Source organism: Rhynchophorus ferrugineus, unplaced genomic scaffold, assembly GCF_030347505.1.
Source record: "Rhynchophorus ferrugineus isolate W39M unplaced genomic scaffold, kcgeb_rfMv2 rfM3, whole genome shotgun sequence".
Taxonomy (NCBI): Eukaryota; Metazoa; Arthropoda; class Insecta; order Coleoptera; family Curculionidae; genus Rhynchophorus; species Rhynchophorus ferrugineus.
Window position 1 is genome coordinate 22,711,773 of NW_027472582.1, and position 23,779 is coordinate 22,735,551.

Here is a 23,779-nt window from a genome sequence, read left to right on the forward strand (position 1 = left end):
ACCTATATATACTATATATATATATATATATATATATATATACATATATATATATATATATATATATATATATATATATAGAATATATATATAGAATATATATAAGAATATATATATACTTTAGGAAAAACTTAAAAACAAGAAAAATTATGAGGCACACATTAAAAATTGTGGCTAATATTTATTTCGGAATATGACAAAAATTCAATAACAATTAGGCACATAAAAACAAAGTTGATATATTCAGGCATTCATTTTCGTTAGTCTCCAATAAGATAAACTGTTTTAGAATCGCTAAAAGAGGATAATAAAAATAAGATTTTTTTTTCTTCACTATCAATGTTCAATTGTGTTAAAAAACAATATCTAGGAATTCAAAAGAGGTATAAAAAAACACGATTTTAAAGCAATGTATTTTTATTTACATTATCACATATTAGGAAAGCAGTAAACCCTTATATCATTAAGATTCAACCATACTTTATACAAAGTAATAATTCATAAAACATCAATAAATCAATATATCTACAAAAACTCCTAAATCCACATTATATTTCAAAAAATCACGTGAAATACAAAACTATTGATGGCATTCGTTCCAATTAATTTTCAAACCTTATTCATATAGAGAGTACTTGAATAATTTGGCGATAATTGGTATGGAATAATAATAAATGATATACATAGTTGCTAATTAAAACATACTGTCTACTGATGCAACATTACATTAATATTTTTCTGAAAGTACTATCACAAATATAATAATTATCTAGAAGGTTTTTGAAATACATAATTGACTAAACTGTAAAAGTTTAAATTTAGTATAATAATTATAGATATTTTTTACCACCTCTATATTAAAATATAAATTAATATTGATATAAACACTAAAATGTTATGCGTTAATATAAATTAAACATTTGAATTGTAGAATATGAATGATATATATTTGAGATTATCTGGAAAATGTAATACCTTGATTAATACACAATAAAGGAATATTTCAATGAGATTTTTACATCAGTAGGATTCATTGTTAAACACTGTAAAGAGTAAAGAATGTTTAATGAAATCATTATATAAAATTTTTAAAATAAATTTGGTATTCCTATCAAAAAAGCCAACATATTAATACGGGAAACTTTTCCTATAGTGAACTCTGCTGTTATAAAATACATCAATTCCTTTCCTTTTAGATTGTATGGTATTAAACTTAAGAAAAATATTAAAACAATATACCAAACTACTTAAATTTTTTTACTGATGTTACTGTAATATAAAATTAAGTCTCCCCTTCGGAATAAGTTTACTTCATACAACTTATTTATCGATTGTTTTCCTTAAACAACTAAATTCTACAGCTTCACAGTATACAGAGACAACTCTGCAGATTACTATGTAAAACGAGGTCTAAAAAAGATTAACACTTTATAAACTATTCTCTAAATCAGCAGTTCAACGTTTATTGATTGACACCACTTACAAATATAGCTTGTAAAAAATAATTCAATGAATAAGTAGAACAAATATATATTTTACCAGTTAAATATCTGAATATATGTATCACCATAAATCTTTAAAGTTTAAATAAATATTACCTTTCATTACTACAAAAACATAACAGGGGTATTTTGTTGTATTAATTAGAATGTTGAAAATATTTGGACGGAAATTGGATAAAAATCCTAAAAAATTGACAATATATTCAAATATTTAAGTTGTAGTAAAATACTGATAGTATTTGTATAATAAATACAGCTGTTAATAACAGTTATGTCCAGCAATGTTTTTATCTCTAAATGAATACAAAGAAGTTATAAAATCTCAATCACATGATATATTATAAAATATTAACTAATAAAGCTCCACAGGTATAACATAACTGAACTAATAACACTGGTAAGAACAGCTTTATGATTCCGTGAATAATATAAATGTTAGAATTTGAAAATATTTTGGTAAGAAAAAATCACGATAATCTTAAATAAAGTATATATCCGGGAACATATTTATATGTTACGTATGAATAATTTCATATATTCTGATTCTAATAATGCTTTAACAACAAAATTTTATTAGTTTAGTTAAAGGAGCCCAAGAAATCCGATAAATATACCTTGTATATTGTGATAAAAAAACTAGTAAATAAACCTTACATAGTATATTTAATGGACTTAAGGCAGACATCCTTAAATTAGTGATTTTATAACATTATCTCCACACCGAACAATTTTAGTATGAACTAAAACTGCTTATGTTCTTAATAAATGTAATAACCCCATATATACTATTGTATAATTATTATGTGTCTTTTCATCTAGAAAATACAAGTATTCATATAAAAACGATTCTAAAATATGTCGGGACACTCGGACCAGTTCTGTTCTTCCTTACATTTCCAATAGTTTCCTTTATAAATATGTGTTATGACATCACTGCCTTCTTCAGTTTTTTGTTCAAACCATATAGGTTTATATGGAGTATATGGCCTTCCTGTAACAGAAAGAAAATATATAAAATATATATATAAATAGAAAATAACAGTTAAATATTTGAGGCCCTTTAATACAGAAAACTAACGATCTTAAAAACTAAACTCACCATCAGATGCTGCTTTCTCCGCATCTGCTTCCCTCTTTCTTCTCACAGCTCTTTGTTTCTCCTCCACTCTCAATTTTTCTTTATTTGCTTCATCCCATTTGCCATCTTCCATTAATCTATAACATTATATCAGAAAATATATCATGTTATCTTCATATAATGTATAACTAACCTTTGATCAGGACGTAACCGCGAATCAGTTGGTGCAATTTTATCTTCAGGTTCATTTAACTGTGCTGCTAATAATGTAAAATTATACATTTTATCTGATTCAGTAGGAGGATCATTCCTCTTCCATGCTATAATTGGAGTACCAGTTTGATATACTGGATTGGATGTACTGCCCGTGTTGCCAGTTACTGGAGCTATTTCAACCTAAAATTTAACTATTTAATTTAGAATGAACATTATTTAAATTAACATTAAATAAAATATACCTGGTTATCCCAAGTACCATTGATAACCCACTTAACATTGCCATTATCCATGACTACACCTTTTACTCTTCTTTGGGAATCCCGAGTAAAGTAAGAGTATGGAATATATTTTAGCTGGCAATTTATTCCTGTTGCAGCGCCTTTTCCTATAATTTCCATATCACCTAAAACACAAAATATAGATAAATTCATTGTATTCCTAATTTTTTTAAAACTTGCCATGCTGATCAACCCATAACTTGCCAACAATAATGTTGTGAACTGTAGTAGTGACTTTTCTCCATGAAAATTTGTTTCCGGATTTTAAAAATTCTACTTGTGCATTTCCCAATGGGATAATCTGAAACAAACAAAAAAGGTCCACACTTTAAATAACTTTTCACTTTATTAATATGTCTATTCAAGTGTGCAATTAAAATTTAATATTAAATTAATTATATTAATCATAATATATAGATATCTAAATACAGTGTGTCCAGGTTTGATTTGACTATTAAACCCAACTAACCTACTAAAAGTGCCGATCAAAACCCACCCTTACTAAACTCCATTCATTGTTGTAGGGCAATTTAAATTTAAAAATACATTTTCTGATGGACACTCCATAACTATATAAAATTAACATATAAGCTTAATTAATAATACTAACCTGTAAATATTTTCCCCTAAATTTGGAAGTCATGGTAAATTCTTGCCAACAGTGCCATTCGGCACCTTCACAGTATTGAGCAACAATTGGTGGATGATGAGATACTTGTTCATTAAAGCAGCGCCATCCTATAAATTTAGAAGTAATTTTTTTTTCTATTTTTTGAATAACCTACCTAGGTCATCTGTTCGATCACACTCATAAGTTTCTCCCAATAATGGATTAAATGGTTTCCCAGTTCTACTTGATGTTGTAGAGTAAGAGGAAATGGTAAACGCAGCTACATATGCCAATTGCTCACAAGGATCAGTACATCTTAAAAACATATTTTGTGTAAATTATTTTGCTTAAATTTAAATGACATTGAAGCAAAGTGTATTCATAAATAGAAAATACACACCTCGCAGCTTGGTCTAAAATATCAGCATACTCATAATCTTCTGTTAATCTTTGTAACATACTCAAAGGTTCATTGAAATTGACTGGCATTGGTATTTTTGATAGATCTTTGCCAATACAATTTTTCATAATTGACCATAGATTTAAGGGGTAATTTGGCTTGTCAGGAATTTTAGTCCTACGTTTTCGCCTACTGGCTAAAATATGTAATAATATAAATATATAAAGCATATCTGCTATGATATCAATAAAATACCTTTGGCAACTTCAAATGAAGCCACTGTTGTTTCAGTTTTATTCGCATCACTTTTCAGTGGATTTGTGGGATGTTTACCACCAGTGACGACCACAACCTTTAATATAATGATATTTTAACTATAGTATATTTGTTTAGCATTTTTTCATATTCAACTTAGATATATAAAATTTGTGGTATAAAAAATTACAAGACTATAGTTATTTACTTTTTTGATTATCGACTATTAATATTTTAATTTATTTAATGTTTTATCAATATAACTTAACTATAATTTTGCATAATAAATTTATATAGTCATATGTATGACTTAAAAATGATGTAAATTAAATAGCTCATTTCAACACATACATTGAACTTAATGTTGGATTAATTATGGATAATTCATAGTAATATGTTGTTGTTAACTTATAAAAACATTTACACAAGTGGAAATTACAACTTAAAATATAGAAATCTGTCTTTCCAGCTTTATATAAGAATTGATCGGATTGCAAAAACTAAATAGTTCTTGTTTCTACTGTTTACTTTCATATTCAGATTACAAAAAATTTAAAAATTACCTGAGTGGTTTCTTGAGTTTCCTCAGCTTCACTGGAACTATCAGAACTATTTCTCCTAACACCGGTTCTAGTTTTTATATCAAGCGTAAAATGATCATTGACATCGGAATTCTGCCCACCATCAGCTACTGCATCGAAAAACTCGTTCTCATCGTCTTCTTCGTTTTCACTAGCGCTAACTGCAAATAAAACAAAAATTTGCAGAGAATTATATACTAAAATTTTGAACTTTTAATATTAGATAAATGTCAAATAAGGTTATAAATTGACAAAAGAAATATTAGGTATAAACATTTAATTAAATCAAACAATTAGTGACTGTCATTGAGGTTATGTAAGGTAAACATAAGCAAACATATTACCTTTATTGTTATATTTACTGGTTTTTGAAATAATTTTACGACGAAGATTTCTCATTTTAACAAAATATTCAATTGAATATTCTGTAATATAAAAAACGAATAATTTCACTCACGGTTTACAACCGAACTGGCTACAGATCAAAACGTTGTTCAACTGTGGAATGGCAAATCAGCTGATTGGGAATACTTGACGGGTGACGAAATAAAAGATAAATAGCGGGTTTTCTTTTAGCATTAGCACACATAAAAATTAATGTGATAACTAATTCTGACAGAAATCAGTAGGCGTTTAGCACGTGACTGAAATTTAATGCAACGTTGCAATTTTTGACGATTGATGTTTTCGTTTTGAAAGACTTACAAATAGAAACCGGTAGCTGGCCGTAACAAATTAAATCAGATCTAAATAACCAAATAAAGACAGCGTTTACGAGCAGATTAAAATCAATAAGCGACATGACCTTGAAAACTGTATTTCCTAAATTACCGGGAAAAAGTAAAAATAGTTTTTTTTATTATTATACACTTTTACATTTAATTTTAAATACAGATCGCTCGATTTAATCATCGTCAATGGAAGTTGCCAAAAGTTAATTCTTATAAGTCGAATTTATTCAACTATGACTAAATGTGAATTACTCCTTACTACATACTTAAAATAATTCGCACTATTATCTACTTTTAATAGGAACTGATATACGAAATCATTATAACCAACTAATAAATCTACATGTATTTTTTTGCACTAACACCATTTAAAAGAAACCCATTTAATTTTCTATATAAGCTTTGTGCAATACATTTAGCCCGCGCTCTCTCCAACATCATTATTCCTTCCAGATAGTGAATATATTCTTCTATGGCACTCTTGACTTTTTCATTGGATGCAAAATGCTTTGCAAAAACAAATTTCTTCAAGTTTGGAAACATGCCACAGTTTTCCCATTGTCAACTCACCCTTGTGGTGGGATTGGAGCATTTGGCTGATGAAAGATAATTTTTTTCTTATTCAAGCAAACTTCTTGCGAATTTTGATAAGGAGCAGGTCAAGGATTTTGAAGTAATATTCGCCTGCAGTTGTTCTGCCTTTTTCAAAGTAATCAATTAACAAGTTTCTTTTCGTTTCCCAAAACATTCCATGATCGGCAGATGCGATCGAGTTAACTTTCTTTGGCACTGACTTGAACCGCTTTTTCGTGATGTATAATGGTGGGTCCATATGATAACAGAGTCCATAGTGACAAATGGCTGCACAAAATCGGTAAGATCCTTATTGAATCAGTCCTTGATTGCTGTGAAAATCGTTTACGCATTTGCTTTTGAACGGCATTCAGCTGATGCGATAGCCATCTTATGCAAAGCTTTTCGATAACCCTACAGCTTCATGTATCCAGCTCACCTGCACTTGCATGAGGTCCCACACAATATCATGCACTTTTCGATAGTTTCGGTAATGTTTTGCTGACAATGCCTTAGTGTGGAATTACTTTAGGAATTATACAGTAAAAATACAAACTGTATAGCTATTCAAATAGATCAAACAGTAATGTGTGATGCGCCATTACATTAATAAATTCATTTTGTTAAGATGTAGTAGATGATTTTGATCTGATACTTTATATTAATAATATCTATTATAGTCTATATTCAACATTTATTAGGATTTTCCATAATTCATAAATATCAGTCCTAATCACTCATTTATAACTATATCCGCATTTTAAAATTATATACTTACCAGCCCTATGGGCGTGTGCATTAGCGGCTTTCTCTAACTTGGAATGTTGTTCAGCCAAAGTTTCTACCATCTCTTGTAATCGTTGCCTCTGTTCACGTTCATGCTGAATCACTTTAACCAATTTATGAAGGTGCGTTTGTGCAGTTTTAAGATAATCATTACAAGACTAAAATATATAAAACAAATATAAAACATGTTAATAGTTTTGTTTAAATATATATGATGTATTAGTATAAATGACAGCTTGAAATACTTACATTAATCATAGCATTGCTAGCGATTTTGAAAAGGGCAGCTTTTTCACTAATTTCCTTAGACTTGCTGAGCATATCTGAATCTGATGACTCAATGTCGCCTAAAGGTTTAGAGAGATTTTTCCAATGCTTTTCTAAAAGATCACAACAAATCTGAAAATAAGCATATTTATTAGTAATAGTGCGTTTATGTCTGCATGTAAAATGTGATGTAATTAGAATTAAGGATTTCGTTTATATTGGAATCAAATTGGATCGGCAGCGTCGTTAATGCAACTGGTTCAATAAGTCGCCATTTCTTCCCCACATATAAATCAAAACAGAATAAATACTAATTACATTCTTAAAGATATAATTTTCTACTTGTTTATTGAGTCTAGTGTATTAATTGTCATGTAATATTAAGTGTGTGAAACAATAATCTACATTTCATAAGATGCATTAATTCACTTCTGTAGCTTCTTTCAACTTTCCACAACTTTTAAGCGGCTTAGCAGTTATTAAAGAAAACTGTTTCTAGACGTATTGTGAACGATAACACTGTTGCAATTCTAATGGAAAGTTCTGCCATATGCAGAGTACTAACCAGGCATAACGCCTTCTTACCACTTATTCAGACTGATGCAACATGGCCTGGCTGGAAAACAATTTCGATATGCTGAACGAAAGAGATAGTTAAGTCGCTAGTTAACATAGACAGATGGGAAAAAGTTGTAGGAAATGATGGAAAATATTTTTATCAATACATATTGCACCAATTTTCCTTAAGGAATGAATTCAGAATATAAGTAAAAACCTAATAGTTCGAATTAATAAACAATAAATTGCAATAGCCCCTATTAAGCATCTACAGTAACTCAAAATATCTGGATGATGTTGTTGAATAGATGGACCGCAAGTGATTTTTATAGCACATGATATAGTATTGTTGTTTTGTAATTTTAAAGTAACGACCTGTTACGAGCAGTTCTTATTTTAGAAACTCTTAAAAAATGTGAATACATTGGATAACAATATTTCTCCAAAAAAAAAAGAAAGGTATGGCTAATATTCACACAACTAATGTTTCTAATGTGATGTACTTTTCTTGTCAGTTTTATTCAATTTACCTGAAGTTCATTCAAACGAGTTTCCAATTTTCGCATTATATCGGGTTCATCCGACATTGCTGATTCTTCAGCTTCCACATCATCTTCTTCAGATTCCATATTTCGACTGAAAAACGTAAAAAAATATTGGGTTCAATAATATTTACAATATGTTTTGTAAAAAAACTAGAATGTTATATCAACTAAATAATTATTGTAATTCACTGATACTTCTTGTTATAGATTTATAGTTAAATTAAGTTGATTAAAGAAGTTAAGTTGAACGACGTAACAACCAGTAGAGCATTTTATTTAAATTATTCAATATCATCTTGATTATTAAATCGTGAGATGTTAACTTTTATTTTAGTAAGGCCCTTATAGGAAAGGTACTCACATAGCTTTGGCTTTGGCCAACTCCAGAGCTGTTACCCATGATTGTCTTTCAACCTCACTGGAAGCCTTAATGTGGAAACTTTGAGTGCCGCCATTTGAAATCACAAATGAATACAAATCGACTGTATATATCAGAGCACCGTGGAGTGAAATACTGCCTCTACAAGTGTGTGCCATTTCCGCTTGGTTTCTGAAACAAATTATTTTAATATTTTTATGAGTAAAGAATACATTAGGAAACTTCTTATGTATCAAAACATAAAACATCCAAAGCTGATTAATGATATTCTACGTAGGTTTAATAGATTTAAAAGACAGATAAATAATTATCAGATTAATGAACTATAGCATGCAAGGTGTATTTTAAAGTAAACAAGATTTTTATATATTGTGCATTATATTAGCGCCGTATACTGATGGCTGGCGATAAGAAGTCGAGTTACTACTTTATATGAGAATCTGTTGGATTTGCCTACAAACAAATTTATAACAGAAAGAACTGTCATTAGCTCCTGTTTATAAAACGTTTACCGAAAGACGTTCGGTTGATATATATATATATATATATATATATATATATATATATATATATATATATATATATATATATATACAAGTTGATAAATATTCTCAATTATAAAAAATATTGTTTACTTTCGAACGCCCCTGGTAGTAGATAATATATTTTGTTTAATAATCATATTAATGTATACATAGTAGAAAAATAAATGTAAATAAGGTTAAATGATCCATAAAAATACATACCAAAATACACCAATTCTAAAAATTCTAATGAAAAATAAAAATAGATGTTTTTAATCCTCAAATACGAGAAAAGTAAATTAAAAATGGGAGAAAGTGTTCTTCGTTAAAGAAAAGTTCATTCATAGTTCAACACTACTTTGTTTGATGGTTACAACATTTAGTCGCGGATAACATTGAACGATGTCCAGATAAATTTGGTACTATATAAAAAAATTGTTATGTTTTATTATCATATAATCATTTTAATATCCAATAATTTCTCACACCACATCGATTTTGGATTTTCATTTCAGAAAATTTAAAAAAAAGATGAAAAAAAAAGGCTCTTTAAAAAAAATACTTTATGCGTCCTTTATATGTACAATTAAAAAATGAATGAATGAAAAATGGGTTCTTTGGTTTTCTTGTACGTATATTCTAATTGCCAGATATACACGTTCGCTGTTGTCCCAAATACATATTTAAACAAATGAACGGTTAATTGTTAATATCTATAAAACTACCAAAGGAAAATAACTGTTCGTTGACATTAGTTTATATGAAAAACAAATCAATTTAGACTAGAATACATTGTGATGTCATATGTTAAAATAAATCAAAAATACATATAACATTTAATACACATAAACATAACTGAATGACTTCTCAATTTTTGCGAATACTTTATTTCAAAAAGATACAAAACATTACCATATAGCAATGGTAGAAATAAATAATAACTGAAACGAGCGATGTGTCGTAAACATGGCATTTTCAATTGCAATCTATAGCGATATTCCAAGTCCATTAAAAATATTACTACTCTTTAACACATTTAAAAAACATATATTTTTTTAGGCTAATTTTATTTTTTCTTCAAAATATCGATATATTTTTTTGTAAAATATAGATATCTTTAATACTTGTTGCAAAAATATATCGATATTCTTTTTTCTCCGATATATCGACATATCGATATTTAAAAAAATATATTTTGCGGTGGCCAACACCCCTAGTTACTGCTAAAGTTTCAACAAAGATTTTTCGTACATTCAACTTGAAATTTTTTCTAATAGAAAAAAAAAATAATAAAATAAAAATAAAAGTTCCAAGTAACTTTAAATATATAGTGTTAGGCGCATAATTGCATTTTTAATTAACTTGTATTGCTCTTGAGCTATTTGATTTTTATACTATTCCATACATACCAATTTTAAAAATTTGATAATTAATCTTATTTATCGGTTTATTCGGAAAAATGATTTGTTAATAAAAAATTTGTTCGGACTTGTTGTGGAAAAGTGTAAATTTACCACAGCAAAAACGGATATGACATATAAACCAAATTAACTACGTGACATTGCATTTGCCATTACATTATTATACACTACCTAACTTGAAATTTAAAAGGAATAAAGAACATAATAGAATAAAGAAACTGGTAGATGATGTTTAATAGTAATTAAAAAATGACATTTATTTATACGAATATGAACATAATTTTCATAAAATATTTGTTTATCAGGCGAAATTTCGATCGTATTAGAAAATATAAATTAAAATTGGTGACAGAAATATATTATGATAACTTATAATCTAAACTTCGAAATTGAATTTTATACTAACTCTAAAGCCACCTCATATATAAACACTTAATTAATTAAATTGTTTATCAAATAAACATTTTTTCAATAAATTTCAGTATAATATACCCTCAAAAACTATTTTCCTTTTCCTAACTGCTCTACATAAATATTTAAGGTAAAAATAATAAATTAGTTGTTCTTTTGTTTAATTTATCAACACGGTTACGATTATCATGCAGAAAATACCATAGGAATGTTTAAGCCAGCAAGCGATAATTCTATGTAACACACTAGACATAGATAAATAAAACCATTGAACGACATCCATTTAATTATTCAGTAGGAGTTTTTTATACGTCTTTTGTCTTTTATATTTTGGGATTTAACTATTCTCGAGCAATTCGGCATCTAATATTCATGGAAAATATTTATAAAAAAGAATGATACTTTTAATAAAAAATCGTTTTGGAAAATAAATCTTGAAATATAAAAGAAATATCACGTAAATATCAGTTTTGATTCATATTTTAAGATATTGCTTGCAAGGCGGAAAAAACCAATACAACACATTTTCTAGTTTAGGTAGCAGGAAATCCCAAAACCACGGATTTTAATTAACAAATTTACGGATATATAAAGCTGTATATTGTAACAAACACTATTTGCTAATTGCTAACACCAGAAATTAAAACAAAAACACTTACCTCTTTGGACCGAATCTGAAAGAAAAATTAATCAGTCTTAGTGCATTTTAGTTATATTAGTAAGTTCTTCAGACAAAAGAGGTGATTACTAAGCATAAAGAAGTGGAAAGAAAAGAAACATTCTCAAGCAAAAAGCGAACAATGTATTATATAAGCATAGGCAAAAGCGATACACAAAATATGGGTAATGTGATTTTTAGTATAATCCGAAGACATTTTGTATGTTATGAAATGTTATTAACCACTGTTGCCTCAACTTAATTTTATTACCAAGATCAATAAATGTATAAACAGAGTACTTTTTAACAGATAAATTCTAATTAAAATTTCTAGATAAAATATTTAACAAAAATTCTGGTATTTTTAAAGGAATTATACTACCTAAAAACTCTGAAAAGTGAGTCTTTTTTCTCCTATTTTATTCAGTGTTCAATGGATTTAAGTGAAATTTTGACGCTTTAATGTCGTGTGTCTAACGTGTCTTCGGTATATAAAATTATTTCAAACAAAGATATTGTTGTGACTCTAAACTGATATGATTTTTTGTAATAAAAAATCGACATATGTAATTGTAGTAAATGTACACACATACATACATGTTTGCGTCAAATAATATGTAGTTTTTCAAATAGTTTCAAAAAATGTCAGTTAACCTATAAACCAGGTCAAATATTTCTGATAAAATATATTAAAAATCGTCCTTTGAGTATTTCTTAAGGTTATAAAAATGTTTAGAAAAAGATACTTGAGACAGTGTTAATCGAACAGAATCGAATAGATATTATATAAATATTAAATTAATTTATAAAAATTATTATTATTAATTTATAAAAAGTCCCCAGTTTTACACATAGATGGCTACTAGAATTAAATTCATATGTTTTTTAATTAGCCCTAATCCTCAAATGATGCGTGTATAAATTTGACAACTGTCTTTGTAACTTTTGTTATTGTGAAAAAATGGATAAAAATTTCGCGTGTTGATAAAATATTGCTTTTTGAAGGGAAAAATACAGTTGAAGCAAAAACTTGGCTTGATGCCGAGTTTCCGGACACCAGGAAGGTGCCCAGGAAAATCAACCATCAAGGATTAGTATGCCAAGTTTAGATGTGGTGAAATTAGCACCGAAGACGGAGTGGATGCCCAAAAGAAGTTGTTACCGACGAAAACATTTTAAAAAATCCAGAAAATGATTTTGAATGATCGTAAATTGAAATTCAATGAAATAGCAGATACTCTAAAGATATTAACAGAACGTGTACATCATATCATTCACGAATATTTTGGTATGAAAAAGCTCTGTGCAAAGTGGGCGCCGCGCGACCTCACTTTTGACCAAAAACAACGACGAGTTGATGATTCGGAGCAGTGTTTGAAGATGATCAAGCGTAATGAACCGGAGTGTTTGCGTCGCTATGTGACAATGGATGAAACATGGCTCCATTATTTTACTCCGAAGTCCAATCGACAGTCATTCGAGTGGACTGCACACGATGAACCTGCTCCAAAGCGTGGGAAAACACAACAGTCGGCTGGTAAGGTTATGGGGTCTGTATTTTGGGATGCGCATGGAATAATTTTCATTGACTACCTTGAAAAAGGAAGGACCATCAACAGCGACTATTACATACCATTATTGAATCGTTTGAAAGACGAAATAGCCGAAAAACGGCATTTGCAGAAAAAGAAAGTGCTGCTTCACCAAGACAATGTTCCGTGTCACAAGTCAGTGTAAACGATGGCAAAAATCCATGAATTGGGCTTCGAATTGCTTCCTCATCCACCGTATTCTCCAGATCTGGCCCCCAGCGACTATTTCCTGTTTTCATATCTCAAAAGAATGTTCGCTAGGAAGAAATTTTCGTCGAATGAAGAGGCGATCGCCGAAATTGAGGCCTATTTTGAAGCAAAGGACAAATCATACTACAAACATGGTATCGAAAAGTTGGCGGATATATATATCGTTATAATCAGTGTATCACCCTTGAAGGGAATTGTTGATTAAAAAAAACTAATTTAAAAAAAAAGTTGTTTTACAATGGTAGGCCGGCGACTTTTCAATTGACCAATTTTTAACACAATTTCAAAACCTTTAAATGCAACTTTATCCCATGTAATTCTTTCAAATAATTCTTTTATATTTGTAATTTAGCATTTCATAAATATAATTTGTAGACGATACGAAATTCCTTTAATATTTCTAGTATTTCAAAACGAAACATAAACTTTCATATATACAACGGGCGATAACTTTTACTAGTTAACATTCGATGAATTTTGATTAATTTATTAGTATTCAATTGAGTTCCTAGACGTTTACTACGTAATTGATTTCGACAGAAATTTGTTATTGTCTCAATATTTTGATTGATGTAAAATAATATATTTTATATCATATTTAATTATCATATCAGAACTAGTAGTAGCAGGAATAGAATTTAATCTTGAAACTATTCTCTATTATTGTTCATGATTTCCTGAAAAAAAAATCTGATTCTCTCATCTTCGAAAAAATAATGCCATCAGCTAATTTATGCACTATCTTCCAATTATATTTAGGCAATTTGTATTATTTATCTATTAGCACAGCATTCAATGGCGAAAAAGTACTTCCTACGAACGAAGTAAAAAACTTCCCACAAACGCGATTTACTCGGTACAAATTCAGGCATTTTCAACGCACTGAAAAGATTTTTTGTTCAGACTTCCACGAAATGACACATACTGAAAAGTGTCATTTCAAACCTGTCAGTAAAACTTCAACATGAAATTGGTTATGAATATATCCGATGTGATTTAATACACAGAAACATCAGTCGAAAATCCTTTAAAATTAATTTATAGGGCTGATATTAATGGTTGTTGTATTAACCGGAACAAATGGTAATAGGATGAAATACTCGTTAGATATCCCTCCAGGTACACAAAAATAACTTTTTTAAATAGACGTCCTATTAGACCTACCCATGATATTTATGTAAGCGATATTTCTCATAAATACCTATGTTATTCCTAGTGGAATTACAAACTCGTTACAAAGTTTAGAGTTCATCTCGAAAAGCTTGCAATTCCATATTCAGACGTTCAAGGATATCAAAGGTTTCACTCTATCGAAATCACCACTTCTAAAACGTATCCTTAACCGAATTGTCAATTATTCTGAAACTTGCTCACTTTATTTGTCACTAGGCTTCTAAAACCTTGGATTCAATTTTTTTCAAAAAAGTAATTTTAAGATCGAAGAAAACATTTGTAAAAATTACGATAAAATATTACACCGAATACGATATATTTAAACATAAACTATGTAAAATTATATAAATATAAACATTAACACGCGATGAATGTATTTTAAGTTTCTGACTTAGGTGATGCCAAGAAATGATGTTTTTTTCGTGAATTATATCAACTTCCCTTTTGAAAACAATAATATCAAACTTCTAATAAGTGTTCCATAGTTCAGCTTGTGACACTTTTGTGATTGTAAACAATAAAAAAGAATAATGTCGATCAATGTTTAAATATTTGTTTTTAAAACAAGTGAATAACAAAAACTGAGTCCTGGGAAATTTATGAGAACATTTACATTCAATGCTGTTAATGATAGGTTATTTCAATAATTCAAGAATGTTGACTAACTCAAATTGAATCGCGACCAACCTGTACAGTACAACGTTAGTGGAATTGTGGTGTATGCAGTGGAACCAGGATATTTTAAATACGTTCTTTGATAAAAAAAAATCTAAAACAATGCACACATACATATTTACGTTATTACCGTGACAAAATATAAAGTAGTTACGATGTAAAATAACACCAAATACAATTACTATATATACTCATCATATAACCTTTGTATTATTTATATTTCTAAACTAGACGTCAAGGTATCAACAATCGAGTTGAAGATGTACCTTGAACATATTCATTATTCGTCATTAAGTACGTTTCCATGCTAATAAAATACCAATTAGCGTTAAAATTGACTCTAATAAAACATAGACAGTCACAGCATCGGTTTATTTAGAGGACCTTGAGAGGAAGACGAAGGTTTAGTTAAAAGCCTTTAACAATTTAGTTTAACAAAATCAATGACAGATATTGTACTAAAATGACCCAATAAATCGAAAAATATGGACGATTTAAAAGTTTTAAAACAATAACCACAATTAATTCACATCTTCAGACCAATAATTCGCTTGTATGTTTTTTGTACAATCTACATTAAAAGTGACCATTCCAAATCCGATAAAAAGTAAAGATATTAAGTAATTTTATTTACTACATTGAAATCGATAAGAGTGATACATAGAAAACAATGACTTTTCGTTGGTTTGTTGGAATCCATTACATATATATCCTTTATTATTAAACATTTTTGTAGAACAGCAATACAGATACGATTTTATTAATAGAAAATGTTGTTGCATTTAACCCTAATTATACAAAATATATTTTATTATTTCATATGTATTCAAAAATATGTGATTTGAAAATAATGTAAAGGGCGCACGCTCCATCGCTAGTTACAAATGTTTCATATCACAATCGAAACTATTTATGCTGCAGAGTATAGCGGCTGAGGAATGAGTATTTACCGTTTTTGCTTCTATTTTGTTAGACTAAAAGGCATCATTTACAATCTAACGCGATTTTCGGTGTTAATTTAAACATGTTTGTCTTTCATGTTGAAATCGCCTCTTATACACTTACCTCTTTCACCCGTCGACTATGACTTTTATTATAGTTTTTCGTCTGACGGCAAAATAATGTTCTTTGCTGTCTCGTAATTTGACAAGTTTGCCACACAAAAAATAGATCTAATTTGTAATAATTCAAAACGCAATGAAATTTTCAACTCTGGCACATCAATAAAATGATATTTAATTAAACTGTGAACCGTCTTTTTTCTTTTAACATCTTGATTTTTCTTAAACATTTTTAGACTTTTGATATAAGAACTGAAAAGGCTCAACAAAACACAAAGCAGTGGTGGTAACATCGTGGAAACATCAAAGAAAATTCGCAATCAATGATGGCATTGTTATTGGAATGTAATTATGTCTTTGGGTCACAATGTAGTAAAGGTAATGATTTTTAAAAGAGTTAGGTATTATTCACTACAATGATCCGAAAAATTACTCTTATACTACTGTTAAACGAGATTTGTTTGTATGGGCTTATAAATTAATTTTAAACGATGTACATAGACGCTGTTACTGTGTATTAATTGAATCGGGTACAGTTGTAACCAACTTCATGTTGAAGCCTCACTGACAGGTTTCACTTTTCAGAATGTGTCATTTCATCGAAATGTGAATAAAAAATGTTTTCAATGCGTTGAAAATTTCCGAATTTGTACGAAGAAAATCGCAGTTGCGGGAAGTTTTTATTTTTTACTTCAATTTGACGAAAAAGGAGGCTTAAGGTCATCGAATGTTGTGTGAACCTTATAGCAAACATGTTCCATCGAGTCCAATACGTCAATACTAGTTCCGTAGTGTCAAAAGTTGTTATTTTGATACCGAAGACAAATAGCGTTCTGAACAGCCAAAAACATTTGAAGACGACGATTTGAAGGCATTACTCAATGAGACCATCAATGGGGATCATCAATGTTATTCTTTAACATGACAACGCTCGACTACATATTGCAAAACCCACCGGCCGTATTCTCCAGATCTTGCTCCTTCTGATTACTACTTGTTCTACAATATGTGTTGTGACCTGTCTGAGCAGCGCCTCATTTCTGATGAAGACACCAAAAAATGGGTAGATTCATGGATAGTCTCAAAAGATACCTCGTTATTTCGAGACGGATTCCGTAAATTGCATAAAAAAATTGGAAAAAGACTATTGATGGATATGGAATACTTAATACACCGTACCGATTTTTCACAATAAAGCTTCAAACTAAAAAAAATCCTTTAAAACTAATTTATAGGCCTCATAATATGGCTATAAAATTAGTATATATAGTTAAGTTTTATTTCACATACTTGTCAACAGCACTTTTAACACAGCGAAACTAATAAAAAATCAGGCGACAAATTTAATTATTTATATTTTTAGCATTGCCAATGAAAAGGGTATGGTATAGTACTCCATTACATCCATATGAATACCTTATTAATTGATTAATATATCACTAAATTGAAAAGATAACAAAACAGACATGTTTCCTGTGCGAGTTTTAACGTTATATATTGTTTGTAAACATTGTGGGACCAGATAGTATTAATATAAAAAATATTATTGGCATCACAATAACCTTATTACGCTCGATTCTAATTTTAGGAAGACCACCAAAAATATTGTTACCAAGCTGAAATCGTGCCCACACTGAATCAGGTGAAAATGTTTTAAAGAAAAATTCGTAGCTCATCAACTGAAATAAAGCGGCGTGACAAGTTCATATTTTCTTTCGTTGGTTATATCAATATTTTATGAAAAAAATGTTATAACATTAAAACTCATTTTTGAACTTTTATGTTTGGATTCTTTCTAATTGTATTTGTCAAAGCAAGATTGTAAAATATAACAAGAAAAACCATCTCAGTCAACCCAGTAATGAAGCTGGGTAAAACCGCATGTTTTGTAAAATGCCTCTCAATCGGTCAGTCAGTCGGTAGACTATAAAAAGGTCCGGCCCAGATAAACTCTTAGTTAATAAAAAGAAGACTTTAAATATCTAAAACTTCATCAACACCAGCAATAATAAATTCAGATTATCACTGTAACCTTTTGAAACAACTGGATGTGAAAATTCGTAAACACCCAATTTGCAGAAAAATACTCGTTTACTTTTCATTTAAAAAAATTCAACATCCAGTCTATTCGCCAGATTTATATCCCCGTGGCTTATGGATTCTCATAACCTCAAAACATTTCTTCTGAGAAACAATTTTCATCAAACGAAAAGATAAAATATGTTATTAAACCATTATAGTGATAGAAATCATAGACTGAAGTATTTTTAGAACAGTATAATCAGGCTGAGGGAAATTATAGTGAAAATATAAAACAGAACAATTGGTCATTGTTTCGATAATAATAATCATTAGTTTTTTTAGTTTTTAAAATAGTTTTTGGTCATAATTTTTTAGGCATTTTCTGTTAATTCAGTATCAAATTTAATGGGCAATAAAAAATACCATTTGTTTTTCTTTGATAGGTTCTTATATTAATTTATCCTTATTCTACTGTTAAATTGTACTTTGTAAAATGTGATATTATCGAAACAGAAATCACTTTCTTTTCGGTACCTTCCTAAGCAAATATGTACTAATAACAATAAACATGTTTCAAAAATCAATAATTTAACCAACAATCATAAACAAACGCAACATCAACCCACATTAAAATTAATAAAACAAAAATGTAATTACGATACAAAGATTAAATATTTAGTAGGGTGTTTTTTAGAGTGATGAAAGTTATATATATATATATATATATATATATATATATATATATATTTTTAAGTCTCCTTTTACCAACTATGGGTTTATCTGGCCTAAAGTTTAACGTGGGCTCCGAACCACGGTCCTCAGCTTTAAGCCTACCGACTGGCGAGTGACCAACTTTAGAAATCATCCCAGAAGACATCCGGTTGGTCTTATCCAACCTGGTTACTGGCGTGACTGGGATCATTTTCCTTGTCGGATTTTACACTCTTGCCTAGAAAATTTAACAATTATTAAACAATTACAAACATAAATTTACGACCAAGCCCCTCAGGATTCGAACCCGCGACTATAGTAGTAGTACAGTAGGAGGACCGTCCCATCGCCTTTACCACTGCGCCACCAAACCGGCGTGATGTAATTTTGAATTGAAAGATAATATCGACATTGACATAAATAGAATATGTTATGAGTATAAAATGTTAGACTATAGTAAAGTCCATTGTTAATTATTTGATTTTATTTTATTTCAAAAACTATATTAAAATAATTCATTTCAATGGATCTCACCAATAAACTAGTATTTATAACAATATACGTTATAGCAAAAAGTTAGTGATGTTTTATTTTTCAATACTTCGGTCATACAGATAATATCAATCATTCAAGATAAAGGAAAAAGGCTTAAACTGTTAAGAAAAACATTATCAATCTGATAAAATCTAACTTAATTGTCTGCTGTATATTTGTTGCCTATGAAATGGAAATATTTAAACCAGAAAAGTTAAGAATGTTATCTGTAGATATAGCCCCAAAAACTTTAAATAAACGATTTTATTAACATTACACTTCTTAGTATTACTATTAATTTGTCTTGTATACCTTTAAATTCATGGAACTATATTTATTTTCAAATTTTATTAGAATTATTTTAAAATAGAAAATATATACAAATTTAGTTTTAGTTCATATTTATGTAATACTGAAATGGTTCAGCTTCAAGAAGAGTAACATAACATGCATCCTTTAAAAAAATATTCAACGTGACACATAAGTATTACATCTGCTTCTGATATAAATTATCTTAATGCATAATAAACACCCAATATATCTAATTTAATATTCTTCAAGAATAGTGAAATATCTTTAAATTAATATATAGCATAAATTCAAACAAAGAATGCCAAATATTTAATTCTACTGAAATATGAAAATAATTTTATGTATTAAAGTTAAAAGGTCATATCATATTTGGATTAATACTATCAGCATTTAATTTAGTGATAGTTCTAACAAACAATAGGAAGATTGCTTTTAATATTACGGGAAAGTGCTAGGTTGACACTTGACAATAGGTTTCTGTCGTAACGTTTGGTATATTTCACAGTATATACCCTCGGAGACTTTTGATGAATGAGGGTATGGATCCTTTATCGCAACTATGAAAACGTATTCCAGGCTAAAAGAGTAATTAATACATATAGATTAAAATTGAGCTTTAAACGTTAACGAAATGTTAATTTCGATTCTTTGACAACTTCAATCTTCAGTCGTGTCCAAAACGTTCTAGCAAAATATTTTGAAAAACAGTTTATTTACAAATTTAAATTCCGAAATATAAAAGGCAACCTTTAATATTCGTTTTCATTTCTAATTTATATTTATTTTTCTAGCAAATCTAATGTTTTAAGATTTTTATTTATCACTTAGTAAAATACACAAAAAATAGTTTAGTAAAAATCATAGAAGCAATTTCTTATAAAAACCACACCATGATATGATTACCACACCACACACACAATCATGAAAATCACACCTCGGAACACACTAATCCACACCACGCTAGCCAGCCTGAAACATGGTTGTGCAGGGCCTTGTACCAAATGACTTCGATGTTTGTTCGATTTTATTTTCATATGTTTCGAATGCTTTCCTTTCTTTTGATATTCTGATTTACTTACCCCCCTTTAAACTTCCTCCTTCTTCGTATGGACAACGTAGGGGCTATTCCGTGATTTTCGGCCCTGCACAACATATTAAAAGTATGTTTTTAAATTACTTTTTGAATATGGCGACTTAAAAGCTAAACAAATTGATTATTGTTAATAATAAGAGTAATTACGTAACATAGTACGTGATTGTGTGAGATTAAATCTACTTGTACTTTTTATTTGATCATAAAACCATTTTTAATATATACAACAACTACTTATCAAGTTTTAACCCATACTATCTTCTAATTACAATAAAATATATATACATTTACAATATTAAGGAAACTATTTGAAAATGCAAACATTGGGAACTGAAATTTAATCTCCAATTATAAATAATATATTTAACTAAAGCCTAACTTGCTGGTTAAAATGTAAATCAAGATTTCAATATTTATTGTAAGTTAAGAAAATAACTTATGTTAATTTAATTACTTAAAATAATGATATTTAGCCGATTAATTTTAAGTTGCCATCAACAATTATTTGGATCATTTTTGACATTTGTGTGCACAAATACTATAACATCTTATTATGCTATTATAGAAGCCTAACTCCACTACATTATTCTGAACCATTTCAGTTTTAAGTGTACAATAAGACCAAATAACTTCAATACATACAATAGAAATATTAATTTTAAGAATCGTTTGGTTTAAATTAATTTAAATTGCCCATACAAATATTATAAATTGTTTCTATAAATTCAGCTTCGAATCAAGAAAGCATTAATAAATATTGATATCTAGCAAATAGCCATTAAAAATGAAATTATCTGATAAAACTTAGAAAACATTATTGGGCCGTTAACATATATTGTTGATGACCTTACCCTTAACAGCATTGAATATGCTCGATATATTAACATTGAAGTTGAGTTACTATTAATTAATAAGATTTTATTTGGTACTACTTGATTTATTGTATTTTTAACTTTCAAAGATACTTATAAGAACAAATTTAAAATGAAGCATAGATTAAAAATTAACTCAAAAATATAGCAAAATAGAATGTATTTATTGTGTAGTTATATTACATAATGTGTATATTATTTTTAGCTGTATTAATAGTATACATGTATTAAAAAACTATTAAATATGTACTCTGAACCCTTGTATTACAAGTTAATGGTAGTGAAAACAACATTGAAAATGCATTTAAAAGTAGTTTTATTTAAACATCACTAGTGGTTAAAAAAAGGTCCTATAAAAATAATAGTTTAATTAGCCTTTATTGATATACAAATATCAATAACAAAAGGAATGAATTAAATGTATACCAGTTTCTAGTTAAATTGTTTGTATATATTAAGTATTATCTATTTTCCCTGAAGAATAAACATTGTTTAGTCATACCTTTAACATTCTTTATTTATAATTTCAAAAAATTCAGCTTAATAAACTTAAAATATGTTACAAATGTTTTTTGAATTATGTAAATAGATGGTTTTTAATATTAAAATATATTTATCTGTAAATCTACATGAAGGTCATCATGCCAAAACATTTCAAGATAGCCCAGCTAAAGCATTCACAAAAGCATTCATAACTTGATAAAAATATACTACAATAATGTTCTAAAGGTATATATAATTTAAACTGAATGTTATTCTTTAAGAAGTGTTCAATATGTAACTAACAAGCTTAAATGATCTAAAATGTATTTAATTAACATATCCTTAAAAAATTGTTCGTACTAGTATATTATAAATTAAATAATAAAAAAAATTAATATTCGAATAATGAAATGAATATGTCTTACAATCAGTTTAAATTATAATGTACATATGAATAATATAAATAAAAAAATAGAAAAGAACTTAATATATAAATTTAATTTAAAGGAAGTAATTAGCAATAGTCAATATAGCCTAATAGTTTAATACAATTGATACCATATGTAGTTTCATCAAATATGATAAACAATGTTGGATCATGTGTATTCCAATCTAGTAACTACTAATACATTTCGAATATTAGATACTGACAACTGTGATAAATATAAACCGCCAACACACAAAAAACAAAACAACAGCAATTTATGGGATAAAAATATTACTTTACAAATACATTTTGGAAGTCAGTAAATAAATCATGCAGACTTTGATCAGTTTATGTTATTGAAATTAATAGTCCATCGAGGCAGTTTTCTAAAATCACTATAATTTATGTAAATTTACACAAACCTGAAGTAAGATAAATGGCCATTTTGCAGGACAAACCAACGTCTTTGATATCCTTTAAGATAGTTTGTCCATTTAAAAAGCCATCCTGTCATGGTCGGTTCCATTTGAGAAGCGGCAGATTTAGTAATCACTCCGTCACCCATGTTTTATAAATACCAATAAAATTTTTCAATACAAAACGGGGAGTCAACTACACGATTCTTTTTACAAACTTGACATCGAAATTTTTAATTCACTGACGTAACGTAATGCCGCAAATGTCAATCCAATAAACTTAATACATTTCTTAGGTCGAAATATTAAGAAAGAGGAATAAAAATATAACACTCTTATAATAAATTGAAAAATATTATTCTTTATTATATTTAAATAGCTGTACTTTCATTTAACAAAAATTAATGTGACTTAAATCATAT

General features: G+C 28.5%; 1 protein-coding gene across 5 annotated transcripts; it reads right to left on the bottom strand.

Moving 5' to 3' along the window:
• Positions 1-399: 399 nt before the first annotated feature.
• On the bottom strand, positions 400-23,620 carry Osbp (Oxysterol binding protein). 5 transcript variants are annotated; one of them, XM_076398549.1, is made up of 17 exons: positions 23,364-23,620; positions 21,146-21,208; positions 11,778-11,792; positions 8,745-8,933; positions 8,369-8,474; positions 7,263-7,412; positions 7,006-7,171; positions 4,906-5,084; positions 4,343-4,439; positions 4,088-4,283; positions 3,863-4,002; positions 3,688-3,815; positions 3,258-3,378; positions 3,039-3,202; positions 2,774-2,976; positions 2,602-2,717; positions 400-2,493 (listed from the first exon to the last, which is right to left on the bottom strand). In XM_076398549.1, exons 1-17 carry the CDS (start codon positions 23,504-23,506, stop codon positions 2,351-2,353), a joined length of 2,319 nt encoding a protein of 772 aa, XP_076254664.1. In that variant the 5' UTR covers positions 23,507-23,620; the 3' UTR covers positions 400-2,350. The 5 variants fall into 5 exon arrangements, with proteins under 5 accessions (XP_076254664.1, XP_076254665.1, XP_076254666.1 ...); XM_076398550.1 differs by lacking the exon at positions 11,778-11,792; XM_076398551.1 differs by lacking the exon at positions 21,146-21,208 and having other exon boundaries at positions 23,364-23,603.
• Positions 23,621-23,779: the final 159 nt, after the last annotated feature.